The following is a 16,066-nucleotide window of genomic DNA, read 5'->3' on the forward strand; positions in this document are numbered from 1 at the left end:
TCCTGATAAAAGAAAACGATGAGTTAAAAAACTGTAACCAATACGTAGTCTAATTAGAACAACTTCCTCCTTCGATCCTTACGGAAGCAAGACGGCCAAAGTCCAAATAGGGTTTTATTTTGAAAAGCTTGTTTTCGTGTTGCTCACTCCAAGTCGACTGCCAGCTGGCACGGAAACGAGCCTTGAGTACAGGACCATAGTCCATGTATGGAACAGGCACAGCAGTGATAGTGCCAGAGCAGACAGATTTAGCTGCGGTGCGTAACCTCAATGGTTATATCCCCAATTGCCTTTGAATGTAAGAGGAGTTCACTGTGTTTAGATGTGTATGTTTCCACCAATATGTCAAAGTGAAGCTTTTTGACCGACTTTGGAGAGCCAGCAAGTCCCTCTAGTCCCTTCTGAATAAAAAAGGGAAACATTTGCCCTAAAGGTTTGTCTAAAAGAGAATTTAATATAAGAAAATAAGGTACAGGTGTTATAGATGTTGAAGACTATTGCTCAGAATCTTCAAGATGTAATCGTTTACCCATGGACTGTTTTTTCACTATTTAAGTTTTTATTTGGGGGATCAATAATAAAAAAAATGTTTCGACGCCTACTGTGCTCAAACACCATGGAGCCCTAGGAGAGGATGCACTACAATGCCAAACAAGGACACTGCAGCAACGCCAGAGTTTTGTGAGCACTATACCCAAACACCAGCATCAGATACAATGTCCACAACACCTGTTGAGAGCATCCAACATTGGTAGTTGATTGACCCTATCCCAAGTGGATCAGCCAATTGACCCTAGAGGAGCCACTCCAAGGCTACTAATCTACAGGAATTCAAGGCTAAAGTGGTGTGTTAGGGTTAGACCCTTCAACCACCAGGATTTTCTCCTCCTCACCACATGTCACCCCATAAAGCAAACACATGGGTAGATGTTTAGATTCCAGAGGTGGTAACCTGACAGAACAGAACCTTCCCCTGGAAGATCCTCTCACCACATACAAGAATCCACACCAAAGGGAAGCCTACAGAAGAGAATGGAGTTGTATAAAGTATTCCATGATTTTCTTTTTGTAAATTAACTTACACTTTTAGAGTTTCATCATAATTGTTGTCTACAATCATCTTCTAGAAGTCTTCACATATAAAAATGTTGGCAGCAGGGCTGTGCCTCAGATTCACCCTTTTCCACCCCTGGACACTGGTAACCCCCAGATATGCAAAATCCAAACCTGTTAACTTCTTCCATCCACCACTTCATGTTCAATTTATTCATTACTGCATAAAGGTGCAGTCTGGAGCACATACAGCCTGATATATTTCTTTATTAATAAACCTAGACACCTCTTGCACTCTAACAACTGTTATATTCTTTGATTAATGTTTTTGGGTTTGTTTCTACAGCTTCTGAACAGAAAAAATTATTCACAAGAAAGTAACAAACACCACAGTATAAGAATACAAGTTAGAACGAACTATAGGACAACATCATCTCTCAAAAGAACTTTAAAGATTTGAGTAAGCAAGTTGAGAACTATTATCAGTTTGCTTTGGCAAACTATTTAAAAGAGAACACAGTTCAATTAACTAGCTTAGAAACTATATGAATTAACAAAAACAAAATATACATTAAAATAATGCATGCCACTTTATTTACTACTTATTTACATCTCTTTCATGTTCATACCAGAGCTCTGAGTTTAACTCAATTTATGTAGCTAAGGCAATTTTTGTGTAGTTTATGTATGACCACATAATCAATGATTAATTGCATCATCAAAGTCTGAGTTTCTAGACTTAATTGATTGATTGATTGATTGATTGATTTAGTGTTTTATGGCACAAAGCAGCGAGGCTATCTGCGCCAGACATTCGGTAAAAATGTAAAAAAATAAATAAATAAATAAATGTAGTAACAGACATAAATGGAACTGAAGGTAAAACAAAAAAAGTATAAAACCAATGTTGACACCTAGTCTACAATGTTAAGATAAAAGGTAGAGTATAAGAAGTTGTAAGGTATTTACTCTAGCAAAAAGGTAATGATCATAACCCGCCAGGAAGATTAACAGGTAAGTTCAAGAACCACCGTCAATCACCTGAAGTTGGCCTTTCCAGTCCTGGTTCTGGGTTATGTGTCATAGCAGCTATTATCAAAATGTAAAAGAAAGTAAAAGTTTTAAAGACACTCCATAAAATCGTAATAATGAGTAGCCAAATGTCCAGTAAAAGGATAAAGTCAAGTAAATAGAGTAAAATTTGTAGAAGTAATTGAAGATAAAAGCAAAACGGCAATTAAGACAGAAAATGGCGTAAAAACCAATGTTGACATCCAGTCAACAAAGTTGTAAAGAACTACCTGTAGCAGAATGGTAATGATCGTAACCCGCCAGGAAGACTAACAAGTAAGTATAAAAACCACCGTCAGTCACCTACTAGACTTAATAAAGCAAAGTCTAGATCAGTAATAACATATCTGTCACTATTAACTTAGTTATGACTTAATTGGTTACTTGTACTTTGGTAATAATGGTAAATGGTGCCTGCTGGTCACAATCAAATTAATAGTCTGTCAGAAAACTTTTTGAATGTTAGTGTTCTTTATTATTTTACTAAAAAAAAGTGTTATGTTACTGTAAATGGTTGAATTGTATTAACTGTCTAACATCCTCTCAAATGTTACTGTTTTTACTTTACATAAGGGTTGCATAATTTTTAAATTGTGCTGCATAATGTGTGATGCTTTTCTGTCCGAGTAATTACTAATTTTAGGGTGCACAGTTTCAAACTGTTGGCTGCAAAATTTAATCCTTTTTGCTGCATAAACACAGAGTTCCTGATTACACACATAGAGTTTTCTTTACTGAATTTTTGGCATAGCTTCCCAAGGACTATCTAAGGTAATCATGCATAATATAGAAATGATAGACTAGAGGAGAAGCAACTAGTTAACTCTTGGGACCTCTCTTTTACTAATGAAAGTGTGATTGATTATCACATTATAACGCCTCCACAGCTATAAAAGAGAGCATGCTCAGTAATGGGATTCAAACTCATGACTCACTGATTATGGGTTGAGAGCCCTAACCACCAGGCCATGACAGACCCGTACACAGAAAATGACTACTGAAAGTTTATAGCAAAGCCATTAAGGCTATCTTCCACAATCCATAACTTCAAACTGCTGACAAAAGAGAAGTTAACCAACTGGCAGGACCTACTGCCAAGTTTACGACTACTCTTTACCAAAAAACAGAAAGACTGGACATTTCTCTAGAAAGCTCCCACAAATCCAGTACCATACAGGTAATGATTAAAGCACTCTAACCACCACACTACCACTTAGAGAAAAAAAAGTATTGAAAAAAAAAGTTTAAACTAGAAAACATTTCATAAAATTTATCTCTGCTTCAGCTTATACTAACATAATTACAGTGATTTGCCAAAGAAGGGATAATTTTTTTTTAATTTTATGTAACTCAGATTTTTCCTATAAGTCCCTACTTGTCTTAACAAAATTTCAAAATTGTTACTATACTTGTTTAAAATTAAGATTTGCTATTATTAATAGGATAAAATGTTATAACAGTCTCATTGTAGGGAGCCACTGACTGTTATGCCCTAGTGCTTAAGGTTCTGTCCTTCAGTCTGTTTGTAGCCAACACGTCCAAAAATCTAAGTTCTGTTCAATGGGTTAAGTGATTCAAAGATGTGATTATAATATCCCTTGAAATATCTTAAATTGACAGTTAACAAGTAAAAATAACAACTCTGGCTTTTTAGATTTGAACACAACCTTTGTTTGTAAGACAGGGTAAAATGTGATTGGCAGACAATTTTAAAGCACTTTTAGCAGATACTACTGCTTATTCTTCAATTCTATAGAGTGCTTCCAACTCAGTGATGTGCTGACTGACATTTCTTAAAATATTACACAAATGATAAATATTTAAATTATTTTATCTGACTTTAATTTTCTTTGATTTGGTATGTTAATAACTAAATAAAGTCATAATAGCTTGATTTCATTTTAATCAGTGTTCTGGATAATAGGTTCACACCTTTGATTATGTAGATGTCTCAGAAAATGGCCAAACTTCAATAGATTATAAAATATATTAATACAAAAAACATGAAATGAATAATCCCCAGTCTAAGAATCATAGACATTTTTAATGGGTTGATTCCCAAAGGGAGGTCTATGGAAATCTTTCTCTCTCTCTCTCTCTCTCTTTTTTTTTTAATTTTGAACAGTGATTTGAATTGATCAGGACATCTGAAATATGAATTGCCAACCAACATGGCATAATTAACACTTGATTCCAGCGTGTAAGAAAGTAAACCCATACCCCATCCAAAATTCCACCCAAAACTTGGTACTGGTCACACATATTGCACAATACATATTGCACAAAATTGTATTGACAGAGATGGCCAAAGAAGGTTCAATGAAACTTACTGTTGTAAGGTGACTAAGTGCATTACGTGTCCGAAATGTAGGTGTGTTTGTAGTCATGATGGAATTACTGTTGAAAATAAACTATAAGAGAAAATTTGCAAGAAAGTGCAATATAACACAAACAAGCATCTTTATAAGCAAGTTTCATAATCCTCTTTCACAGTAGTGTATATACCATCAACATGTGCCAAAGTAGTAGTGTGGCATGATCAGTCACAATTGTTTCTTGTGTAATTGTTTCTGCTCAGTATAGCAGACAAGTACTAGTCAAGCTGGTTACAGAAGTTGGTTTGGTGTGTAAAGGATTAGCAGCAAAGGTAGAATTGACAGTATCAGGGCAACACTACCAGAATGGCAGATGAATAAATATAGACCAATCAATGGTTTTTATCTCTGTATTAGACCAATCAGTATTAATTATTCATAAAACATTTCTATATGACAAATCCTAATATTCAAACCTGAACACTTTTATCACTCTATTCAACAAAAACATAGTATGACCAACCCCCTAAACTCTGCATCTTTGTGATAAAAAACTTTTAAGCAGTATGTTTTTTTGGCAGTAAAGTGTGGCTACTTTTAGCTTAGCAGATTCAGCCATTTATCAAAGTCCATTTTTCTTGGACCTAGCCTGAATACAATAGCACCCCTTTGTATCCCCCCAAAACTGATCTCATCCATTCACAGACTGGGTGTTAAATCTTTTTTTGTTATATCCGACAAACAAAGAAATTATACAGTGCATCACTACAATGTTAGTAGACCAAACACAGCTTATTAATCATCAAATAGGATAATTATTTATCACCTGTACTTAACAAAACAAACCACATTTAACTTGATGTAGAAAGATTTACAAGTTTCAAGATAATTACCTATTCAAGCCATCTCTAAACTTCATTTTATGACAATTACAATATCAGCAAATAGGAATCTACCAAGACATGTTACTAAAATATATGACTGTAAACAAACAAATTCAATAACAAAATTTCATTTTCTTCAATTTTGAGATTTTCAAACAGTTTAAGGAGTATCTATTAATTTCCAACAGTTACATCTATGCCCTTCATCTAACGTAGTATGAGATGTTAATATTTTCTTTCTTCACTGTTCTTCATTGCAGTTTTATAGGTAACATAAATGTCTAATTTTATGAATTTTAAAACTGAACACTGTTCTAAATAATTCTATTTTACTATATCTAATAATTTTAATGTATAGTGCTAAAATTTATATTAACACAAAACAACACTAAAAATCTATAAACATGCAGTAGTTTGATAATAAGTGATCACAAAGCCACTATTCTGTTTTAAAGATATTTCAATTTTCACACACAAAGAAGTAAGCAAATGACTTAAAAAAAACAGCTCACCACTAAAATGGATTCCACATCTGAATGTCTCTTGCTTTTAGGACCTTCCTAATAGAATAAAAACTGTAAATGCACACGTGAACATCAGTAAATAATAATAAATTGTCTTGTATTTCAGACATTTGTAAGTTTCTGTTCGTAACATTGAAAGGCATGGTTTGGTAACACAAAAGCACCACAATTTCCTCATTAATACACGAATTTTCATTACATTTTATTTATACAAAATGAAGAGATGTATTGGATGAAACTTTGTTTATTAATGATAAGCAGAAAAAAGATCCAATTACTCAGAAACTTATGCATTATAAATATTAAATTAAGAAATTTTAATTAAGAATATACTATCAACCATGTACATTTAACTGATACTTTGAATTTGGTACACAAAAATCCTTACCTGGTCTTCTGTAGTGTCTAATATTGAGCAATTTTGTTTTCTTTGTGGAGTATTTTCGTTTTTAGTGGGTTGACAGAAAATCTGATGGGTGCTACCCTTACTGGATACATTAAGAGTAGATGTTAAATTATGCTTTTCACTAATGAGTCTGTGGAACATTATGGCAGTTGCTGGTAAACTATGTATTTTTTCATTGTAATTCTTCTTTCCAGAAAGTTTTGATGGTAAAGCACTCAGTTTTTGATCTCCAGATGAGCATTTAAAATTATTTAGAGCTTTTCCCTGATCATGTTGACCATTTGTGAAAATATTACAATCAACAAACTTTCTGGAATTATTACAGTAATTGCTTGTGGAAGGACTTGTGAATCTCTTCTCTACTTTCAATGGTGAGAAATTTTCAGAAAGATGAGGCTCACTATTATCATAATAACTCTCATTTGGCAGTGACTGGCTCTGTGGTGACCATGCTGATTCATAACTGGATAAAGATAATGCAGGAGATGCCTGGACAGAAAATGATTTCAGTATTGTTCCATTTTCATCCTGAGACCTTGCTGCATTACTTGTGAAAGCTAAAGTTTTTGAGATTCCAATCAAACATCTTGAATCTTTTAGTAAGTAGATCTGCATCAGGTTAAAATCTCCTAATGTGCATTTGATTCTTTGAGTAATTTCAACTTCATCTTGAGGAGCTACCTGTTCAAAATAAAATATATTGTATAAGAGGAGATCATTCTTTCGAATAATATCTACTTTTAACAAAAAAAATGGCCTGTAATGAACAGCATCAGCAATCAAGTTACGTTTGTAAACCTCAGCCTTGTGAAAAAACTTTTGGCATTGCAATTTTTAATTAACTGAAAGTAACAAATCCACAACTTTATGTTAAATAAATTTAGGTTGTTTTTTTTAAATGTACACTTCATTGTTTGTACTACAAAACATCTTTATCTAACAAGCAAAATAAAGTGTGCAAAAATAGAAATAATTAATTATGTAATTTTTTATTTCAGTTATTAAACAGTCTTATGTTACTGTTAATCCTAATGTCACTGGAATTGTTTTCCTGATGTAAAACATTTAAGAAGTATGTTTTTTTTACAGTATACACAATAAGTGAATCAAACTTTTATACTATAAAACTGAGTATTACAATTAGCCCTCATGTTTCACCATATGCAATTCTGGAACTAAATATTCAAACACCTTCATAACTAGTAAATTATAAATTAACTATCCAATGACCTATAAAGCAAAAGCAAATAAACAATCCTCTTGGTACAAAATTAAATCAAAACAGCATAAACAATAATAATTCATTATCTAGTTTTTCAGTCCAATGATTATTTTGCTATACCTTAATTGGGTTTCCAAAAAAAAGTGGTGAAGAACTAACATCAAAACTGTCATCCATGAGGTGAGCACAAACTCCAGCTGGCTGTTCCTCTTCCCACAGGATATTACAATCATCACTGTCAAAATCCAGAAAAAATATAGTTGACATAATTTGTCACAGTTTCATTTCAATGATCAACAAACAAAAATACAAGGTAAAACTCAATAAACAAGTCTGTCTGATGTACGTGAACATGAAATGAAAGGTGTATCAAAATGTTTTCTCTGACACATGAGTATCATTAAATTATTATTATTAGCAAAGCAAGCTACCTATATACATTTGTATTGAAATTAACCAATAATTTCTGTAAAGATGAAACAGTGCTTCTTGCTAAAATGTTTTAAATTCATATATTAAATTGGAACATACTGAACTGCAACAGATGAAGTCAAACTTCCTGTTTTTCAACTACATCTTCCCCTAACACCAATAAGGCCAGTTATCCATCAAAGATTGTGAATAAAGAGAAGATAACTTCTTTCAAGATAGAGGAAGATACTATGTGCATCATCATCATTAAGTGACTCCAAGGAAATAAGTGGGTCATTATAAATAACATGTTGACTGTGCTGATTAGCCTCAATGTAATCTGAGGAAAGGGGGTTTGCAAATAGGTTTCAACTATGTCCCATTTCATAACAGGAACAGCATCTCTTTTCTCCTTTGGTGATACCCTGCTTCTTATCAGTCACCCCTGGTTTCAATTTTGACTGGTTATTCTTGAATTTTTCCAGTTATACTCCCTCCACGGGCTTCCACTTACTGTTCTACCAACTTGATTATCTTGTCCACATCTTCTGATACACCATTGTTCACATGCAGTGACATTTTAGTAAAAAACATAATCATGAGCTGTTCACATATTAATAGTTCTTCCAGACCTTCAAAACTGTCTTCACACTTGACCATGTCAGTTCACCTTTGAAGTATCACCTCGAATGTGCCATAAACTGAAATACAGGTTCTCAGGTGTCAGGTTTGATTCCTGAACTTCCAGTAAAAACCTTTCTCAGTAAGTTACTAGCATTTCAACAAAGCCACTTCTAAACTGTCACAGACCATAGCATCTGTTGACATCATGCCAGCATACACTTCTAGGTGTTTTCCTGCAAGAAAGGGCTCAGACAGATTTCCCAGTCACATTTATTCCAGTTATGACTTTGGTCAAATTGTTCATACTTATCCAAAAAAGCATTCATGCCATGTTTCTGTTCATCAAAAATTTGTACAGCTTAGGTTATCTAATCTTAACATGATTGTCATTCTTCAGTTTTTCATCTTTCTATGAGGTGAGTTTGGCAATATCAATTTGTGCTCTTATCTTTCTATTTCCAGTCTCTCATAATTTTCTTTCTATATTTGCTTTTTAGATTTTTACTCTCTCCTCGATTGATGCTCTTCTCTCTCTCTAGGTCTTGTTGTTTGATATACTCTCATAGATCACCATCTCTGAGCCTAAGTCACTCACTCCTCTCTACCCACTTATAAGTCAGTCAACACAGTTATAATCTCTGCAATATTTTCAATACCACTACAGTTAGGTAAAAATAGGCTTATTTCTGCTGTCATTCCCATCTTCTTCTACCACCTTTTACCACAATATAATCTAGTTATTTTGCCAATGTCAAGTTTATGTATACTAATGGGCAGAGTCATTTACAGAAGGTGTGTGACTTGTCAGCAATAAATTTCAACAAGAAACAAATAACACACAGTCCACTTGTTTTAAAATAATATATGCATATTAAATCAAGTTAAATGTATATACACCTTTTTGTTACACAGTTAATCCCTATAATCACCTCTTTCTGTCAAAGTATACACAGGTTGATTCAGTTACTTTAGAACAAAATTTAACAAGACAAATTGTTGTTCCTGATTTGTTTTTACAATACAATTAATGAATTTCACTTATGTTACATTGTTGGTTACCGTAGTTGTATCCAGAGCTTTAAATAGTAAAGGGTCTCCTATACTCCACTTGAAGAAAAGGAGTATAATCTGCATTGGAAAGACCAGCCAGAAAGGTCTTTTACTGGAGACTTTGCAATGGATTACCATGAACTGCTATTTTTAAAAGCAGGCATATAAAAAGCAAATAAATTGGCAGTCACTTCTCTGTACTGACCTTTTCTGTGATAATCTATGGAAATTGTATGGTCCAGATCAGACAACTGAGTAAATTTGAATACCACAAAGACATCTCAATTGGTCTTGTGAAACATCCCATCTCACAGAGTAGATGGTTGGAGTACCTTTCTTTATCCTGGCTCCATAAAATTTACAGGCAATAAGCATATCATGGGATGCAGCACCAGCCACCTAACAAGGTCCTTTCTAATTAAAAGAGAATGAAATTAAAAGGGAAATATATCTATACCCATTTCAAAAATCATTTATAGATTTAATTAAGGTGGCTAGTGAAAGTCAATATCCTGTGGGAGACAAAACAGTCAAAAGGTGAAGAGAAGGAGCAGCAAACCTGCAGGGAATCATTCACATGTCCATATGGAAGATCTCTTAGAATTGGCAAAGATGTAAAGCAAGAGAATGAGTCAATTGCAAAGAAATGTAAAATTAGCTTGTGAGGATTCATATCCAGACACAAGTATAATAAGACTGAAAGGCTTATCCATTGATGGAAGAAGGGAAAAGGTCCATGGAATTAGAGGAGTCTCAAGTGAGGAACAGACTATGGCAGGGACTACAAACAGAAGGAGTTCATGATAAGCAACACTAAATACGACACAGGAGCTGATTTGGGTCTAAACAATCTCAGAGGTGAGAAATGAAAGGAAGGGAGAGGAAGAGAAGGAACAATTACCCTCTCAAGCAGTAAATGTTTAAAGAAGAAAAGACCTGTCTGGGTAGGGAAGTAATAAGTGCAGTGAAAGAGTGTGAGAGAAGCATCAATGCCACAGACAACAGTGACAATAGACAAGAAGGTGGAAATAAGATGTGACAGAAAAGTGGTACAAAAAGCAAGAAGCCAACAGTTCAAATGGGTACAAGTGATAACATGAAAAATCACACAAAGGACACAGTCAGGCTTAGGAGTTAGACAAGAAGGAGAGTGAAGGAAGAAATAAAACAGAGTTAAAAGAACAAGAAAAGAAAATACCCTGAGCTACTGGGAATTTAATATTTTCTTAAACTGATAATGTATTTCCAACAATTCTTTCCTCCTCTGACACATAGCTATTCCTCAACCTAAGCATTAGTCTCATTTGTTCCAGTCTTTATAAGCCTTGTGACACTGCACCTATGTCAATGTGTCCTCTATCCTGGAACTGTATACAAGCACCTAACACATATAAAGTAACCACTTTTTCCAGTCACAAACTCTGTCTCTTAGTGAGGAGAATGGGTGGGAGGGTATTAGAAGTAGTAAATATTATTGGAAATATATTTTCAATTCAGAAAAATGTTAACTTTTAAATATACTTACCATCCACTGACATGTGGCTAGAATCCCACATTGTAAAGGTGGAGGGGCTGATGAAGGTAAGATCCACATGAAAAGCATTTACATAAAACACCAGTTCACTTTGCCCAGAACTTGATTCCTGTATCAAGAGAGGAATAGTATTCATCATTACAGACAATTGGACTGAAATGTTTTATATATATAAAAGGCAACACTCCAGGCTCAAAATGATGGGATTGTGTATGCCATACTCAACAAAAGGAACAGAACTCATCCAGTCTGGAATTATGAACATACATCCTTATTTCCCAACCAAGTGGGCAAGAAGCATTCCACCTACCTCCAGAATTATGAAGAGGACATGGAACTCTGTGCCCAACCAAGGATCTTGGATGGGACAACTCTGTGCTTGGAATTATGAGGAGATAATGTACCTCCTTCCATGAACAATGTGTGAAATTGAAATTGATCAAAAAAGGGCCATTCACATCCCAACTATATAGATTAACATCAAATCTGAACCAGTATCATAAATATGCTCCCACAGAGGCTAGTGCTTCTCCTACCGACATCCAGGAAAAATATCCAGAGACTCAGATATGGGAGATTCCAACTATGCCCTCTTCTCCAAGAGTGGAGAAAAACACTCAAACACTCTAGGGGAAAAGTCCCTATCCACCACTTTGGTAGCTAGAAACTGGATGTGATAAAGACTCCCTAGCTCCACTATTATAATTTGGGGGAGTTATGTGCAAAGTGGAAAAGCCAAATTCCCAAACGAGCAGAGCCAAGGAGTTACTCAAGAAATATATCACCTCCAAGATCGGTAACAGCCAGTCCCCAATGAAAGATTACTTAAATAGTAACAAGAGGAAGAGGAGAGGAAAAAAAACTCCTGAGTTTCTCAGGGATAAAAAATCTCGTGGGGGCCCCTTGGTCTGAATATTATGAGAAACCCTAATGAGAAGAAATAATTCCTGATGAACTGCCTTAGTTCAAGGTTTGAAAATGAAACAAACAAACACTCTCTAAAACCTCATCATGAGATCAAAATGAGGAGTTAAACTTCACAAAGTAAAACTCCCTGATTAAATAACTTCCAGAAACAAAAAAACTCCTAGTTAATTGGGACACAACAGGAAAAGAAATCAAGAACCAGGTGTAAAACAAATATGTGCAACAATCCCTAGTAAAGCTTATAGTGTTGCAATGCAGAGCCTTTGAAAGAAGATGGAGTTTGGATAGATACCAAATAGTGTGAGCAAGTAAGATATTAAAACAAGCATATTGAGGACCATGGAAAGAGAACTAGAAGGAGATCCCCAAGTTGAATGAACATATTTCAAGGGATTGAAGCTCAAGAAAAGAAGAATCACAACCTTTTACCACAGAATAAGGTTCTCAAGGTCTGGGAGAACAAGGTATCTGGGATTCATTATGATGTTGAAACAAATATCACATAAACACAAATATCAGGGAAGGGGGCATAAGAGAAGACACATGATGGATGAGGAGGCTCATGTAGCAAAGTACCCCAAGGTTCAAGAAAAACAGACAGAAAGAATATCATGCAGCAAAGTAATCAACGCAACAAAAGATGAGGGTAGAGTTATCAGATCCTCATCAGAAAGAGAGGAACAAAAAACAAAAGTAAGGAGTGGAAACAGTTGCTTAAATTTGTTGAAAGACATGGAAGGTTGAGTTAAAGCAAGAAACTAGAAGCACAAGGTCTTAGATCAGAATGGAGACACCCACATGGTGCCCAGTGGAAGTAATATCACTGACTGTCAAGTACCTCCACTTGCCAACTCAGTAGTGGAAACTTTCTGTTGAAGAGTGTTAGAATCTGGGGAAATATCAGAAACATGAATACCTGAATTCATGATCCAGATGATTCACTAATGATTTTTAGTTTATGAAGTTAGTTTGGTATATAAATGGTATGCATGTCTTAATCATTGTCATAATAATAAATGAGAAAATATTATAAAAATAATATAAAAAATAAAACCCCTTTCGTGGGTTAATAGTCATGGGAGTTAGTAATATCAAAGAAACCATATCATAAACTCTAGAAAACATGTTCCAAAACTTAAAATTTTATTATGAGAGGAAATAAATAAGAAGTTCAAATTGCAATGTTTAAAATTTTTAATCTTTCTTTCTGAAATCATGAAAATAAAGGTAAGAAAGACTACTCTATGAATTGGTAATTTAATGTTTTAAATAAAAAGTGTAAACATTCTTTAACTTTCAATGAAAAAAATGTGAATGAAGCAGAGTTAAGGAAAAATAAGTTTTGAAATTAGAGTGCTTACAGGGTTTACTGCATATAAAGGATACGTCATTCACCTACTGGTGTAAAGCTATAGTCTAATGAAGACCACATCAAACACTGGCACAGTACATATTAATATATGTAAGGGTGGGAGTCTTGTTCAAAGCTTGACACATGCTCAAAAGTATTTTCACAAGTTGAGCAAGGTATCCACATGTATACCTTATCAAAGCATTTTTGAAAACCAAGATATGTTTTAAACCATGTTGACTTTACATAAAACATCTAGCATACTATCAAAAAATATTTTTAACAAGAAAACACATTTCTAAAACTATTTAAACTTGTTTATCAAATGACAATTTTATTGCTGTATTAATTTCACTGATTTTATTTTTTACTAAAAATTGATTAGTACATTTATATTTGTAAGTTATCTGCTGGCTTAAAGACTGACATAGATAAATGGATTAAGAATACTACTTCACTAGCATTTACCTCAAGATCTGAAAGTTGTGACTTCAAAACATGCCAGTACCTGCCACAAATTTAAGAAGCTAAGACATATGTTGTTACATATGTAATGCACAGTGTAAAAACATCAATTTATACCTCATTCATCACTAAAGGACACAGATACACATTATAAGTTAAAAACTTAATACAAAGTTAAAAAACATTTACTTAATGCTAAAGTGGCCCAAGTGTTGGTACTTGGCACTGCCAGCTGGTTGCCTTCCCTCTGGTCAGCAAAACTAAGAAAACAAATACAACACTCCCACATCTGAAAGAGAGGAAATATTTGACAGCAAAAGAAATTGAACCCATGAGCCATGAATTACAATGCAACCACTCAAACTAAGGGATTATGCTTGATCAAAGCTAAATGTATTATATGTGCTGTGTCCACTACAAGTATCAAACTTAGTTTTTAGCAATGTAAGCTAAAAGACTTAATACTTAGCAACTAGGAAACATAGTTTGAATAATTCATAACTGATCAGCTTGAAATTATCTAAAACAATGATGGTAATATATGAATTACTTCAATAATTGGAATAATCAAAAACATTTTAAATAACTGATTATTTTTGTGGTGTTAAACAATTCATTAATTTCAACACAATAATAATTTTTACTTGATAATAATCAATGTAGTTGATGTTCAAAGATTATTGATTATATTGTTTTAATAGAGTTAAGCTCACAGTTCTAATTCTGAAATAAAAACAATATATAAAACATAGTTTATTTGATACTAATACAGAAAACTTTACAATAAGTTTTATAAATGAAATATTTGTTGATTATTGTAACCATGTTAAATGTCACTGCTGTGAGTCTCAGGATGAAGATCACAAAGATGTTACTTTAGAAGGTTTTAAAAGTTTCTACAAGAACCTTGAAAATAAAAAGAGTTAGATGGAGAATTTTACTGCATGTGTATGAAATAGACTGAAAGTTTATGAGAGATGTGCTATTTCAAATATTAAAACAATGTGGAGAAGGCTTGAAATAAGGCTCCTGAAAGAAGGGAGGGGAATTAGCTATTCCTAAAAGAATATGTATAGGCACAGCAGTTATGTTTCCAAGAGACATGGGCTAATTATTATGGGCAACTTAAATTTTGAAAGTAGTAGTTAAGTGTTGTTAGTCTGTTTGTCTACATGTGAGCTGGAAAATTTCTTGAGGTTTGTACAATTGTTTTATTACTAAATTTGTCAAATCTCAACTAGAGAACTTGATTTGGTTCTAAAAATATTTTAATTAGAATCTAGCTACAAGAGCACCACTGCAGTACTAACAGTTGCAATGTTCTACAATTTTATTGTAAAGTTAATAGCAAGTTTTTTCTCAAATTTAGAAATGCCAGCTTTAAAAAAATGCAGGATATTCTGAAAGAATACTTGGTAAGTAGGCTAGGCTAAACTGGAAACATGTTGCATTTGTTTATGAAATTCACACAAAGCTATACTAGTTATCCCTAATTTTAAACTGATAAACTAGAAAGAGAGAAGGCAACTAGTCAACAGCACCCACCACTGACACTATAGTTGAATTTGACTGTCACTATTATAATTCACCTACAGCTCCAATATTCATAACCCTTTAACAGTAAGGCACACTAATTATTCATTAAAACTCTGGAAAATGTCATTAGTTTGATAAAAACTTACTAAAAAAGTAATATAAACCAACCATAATTTTGCAAACCCATCATATGCCTACTCTTAAATGAGTGAATTGATTAATTAAATCATCAGTTAATGAAAAAGAAGTATCAGAGAATATAAAATTTATTAGTGAAATGACAGATACTGCAGTTCATAAAATCACACAGAAATAATTAAAACATCCTATTTGAAATCACAAAAGGAATGAAAAATTAGGAATGTGTGTGTGTTTTCTTATAGCAAAGCCACATTGGATTATCTGCTGAGCCCACCAAGGGGTATTAGGAATGTATTTTACCTAAAAATATCAAATTTGACAAAGTTTTCTTTTATATTGATGTCACTTGCAAAAAGTCAGTTAAAAATAATAATGCTGTTTCTTTAAGAGAGTTCAATAAGAATCTTACCATGTAGAAAACAAGAGGAAATTCTCAATAGCTGCAGCACTTAAAATTCTTTTAGACAGGGTTAGAGTAAATTAACCCATGACACCTTAGATATAGATAAATATATCAATCTAAAGAGTTTGACCTCCTGAGTCCAAAATTGT

The 16,066-nt window shown here is 33.6% G+C and overlaps 1 protein-coding gene across 6 annotated transcripts in view; it reads right to left on the reverse strand.

Annotated features, from left to right (window-relative positions):
- Positions 1–16,066, reverse strand: part of LOC143249435 (uncharacterized) — a 46,265-nt gene that overhangs the window by 27,060 nt on the left and 3,139 nt on the right. For all 6 annotated transcript variants that reach the window (XM_076499274.1, XM_076499277.1, XM_076499279.1 and 3 more), the window contains exons 2-4: positions 7,596–7,710; positions 6,236–6,934; positions 5,836–5,883 (exon numbers count right to left, since the gene is read on the reverse strand). In XM_076499274.1, coding sequence (XP_076355389.1) covers positions 5,836–5,883; positions 6,236–6,934; positions 7,596–7,710 — 862 coding nt within the window. The remainder of the gene's footprint in view (positions 1–5,835; positions 5,884–6,235; positions 6,935–7,595; positions 7,711–16,066) is intronic.

Source organism: Tachypleus tridentatus, chromosome 4, assembly GCF_004210375.1.
Source record: "Tachypleus tridentatus isolate NWPU-2018 chromosome 4, ASM421037v1, whole genome shotgun sequence".
Taxonomy (NCBI): Eukaryota; Metazoa; Arthropoda; class Merostomata; order Xiphosura; family Limulidae; genus Tachypleus; species Tachypleus tridentatus.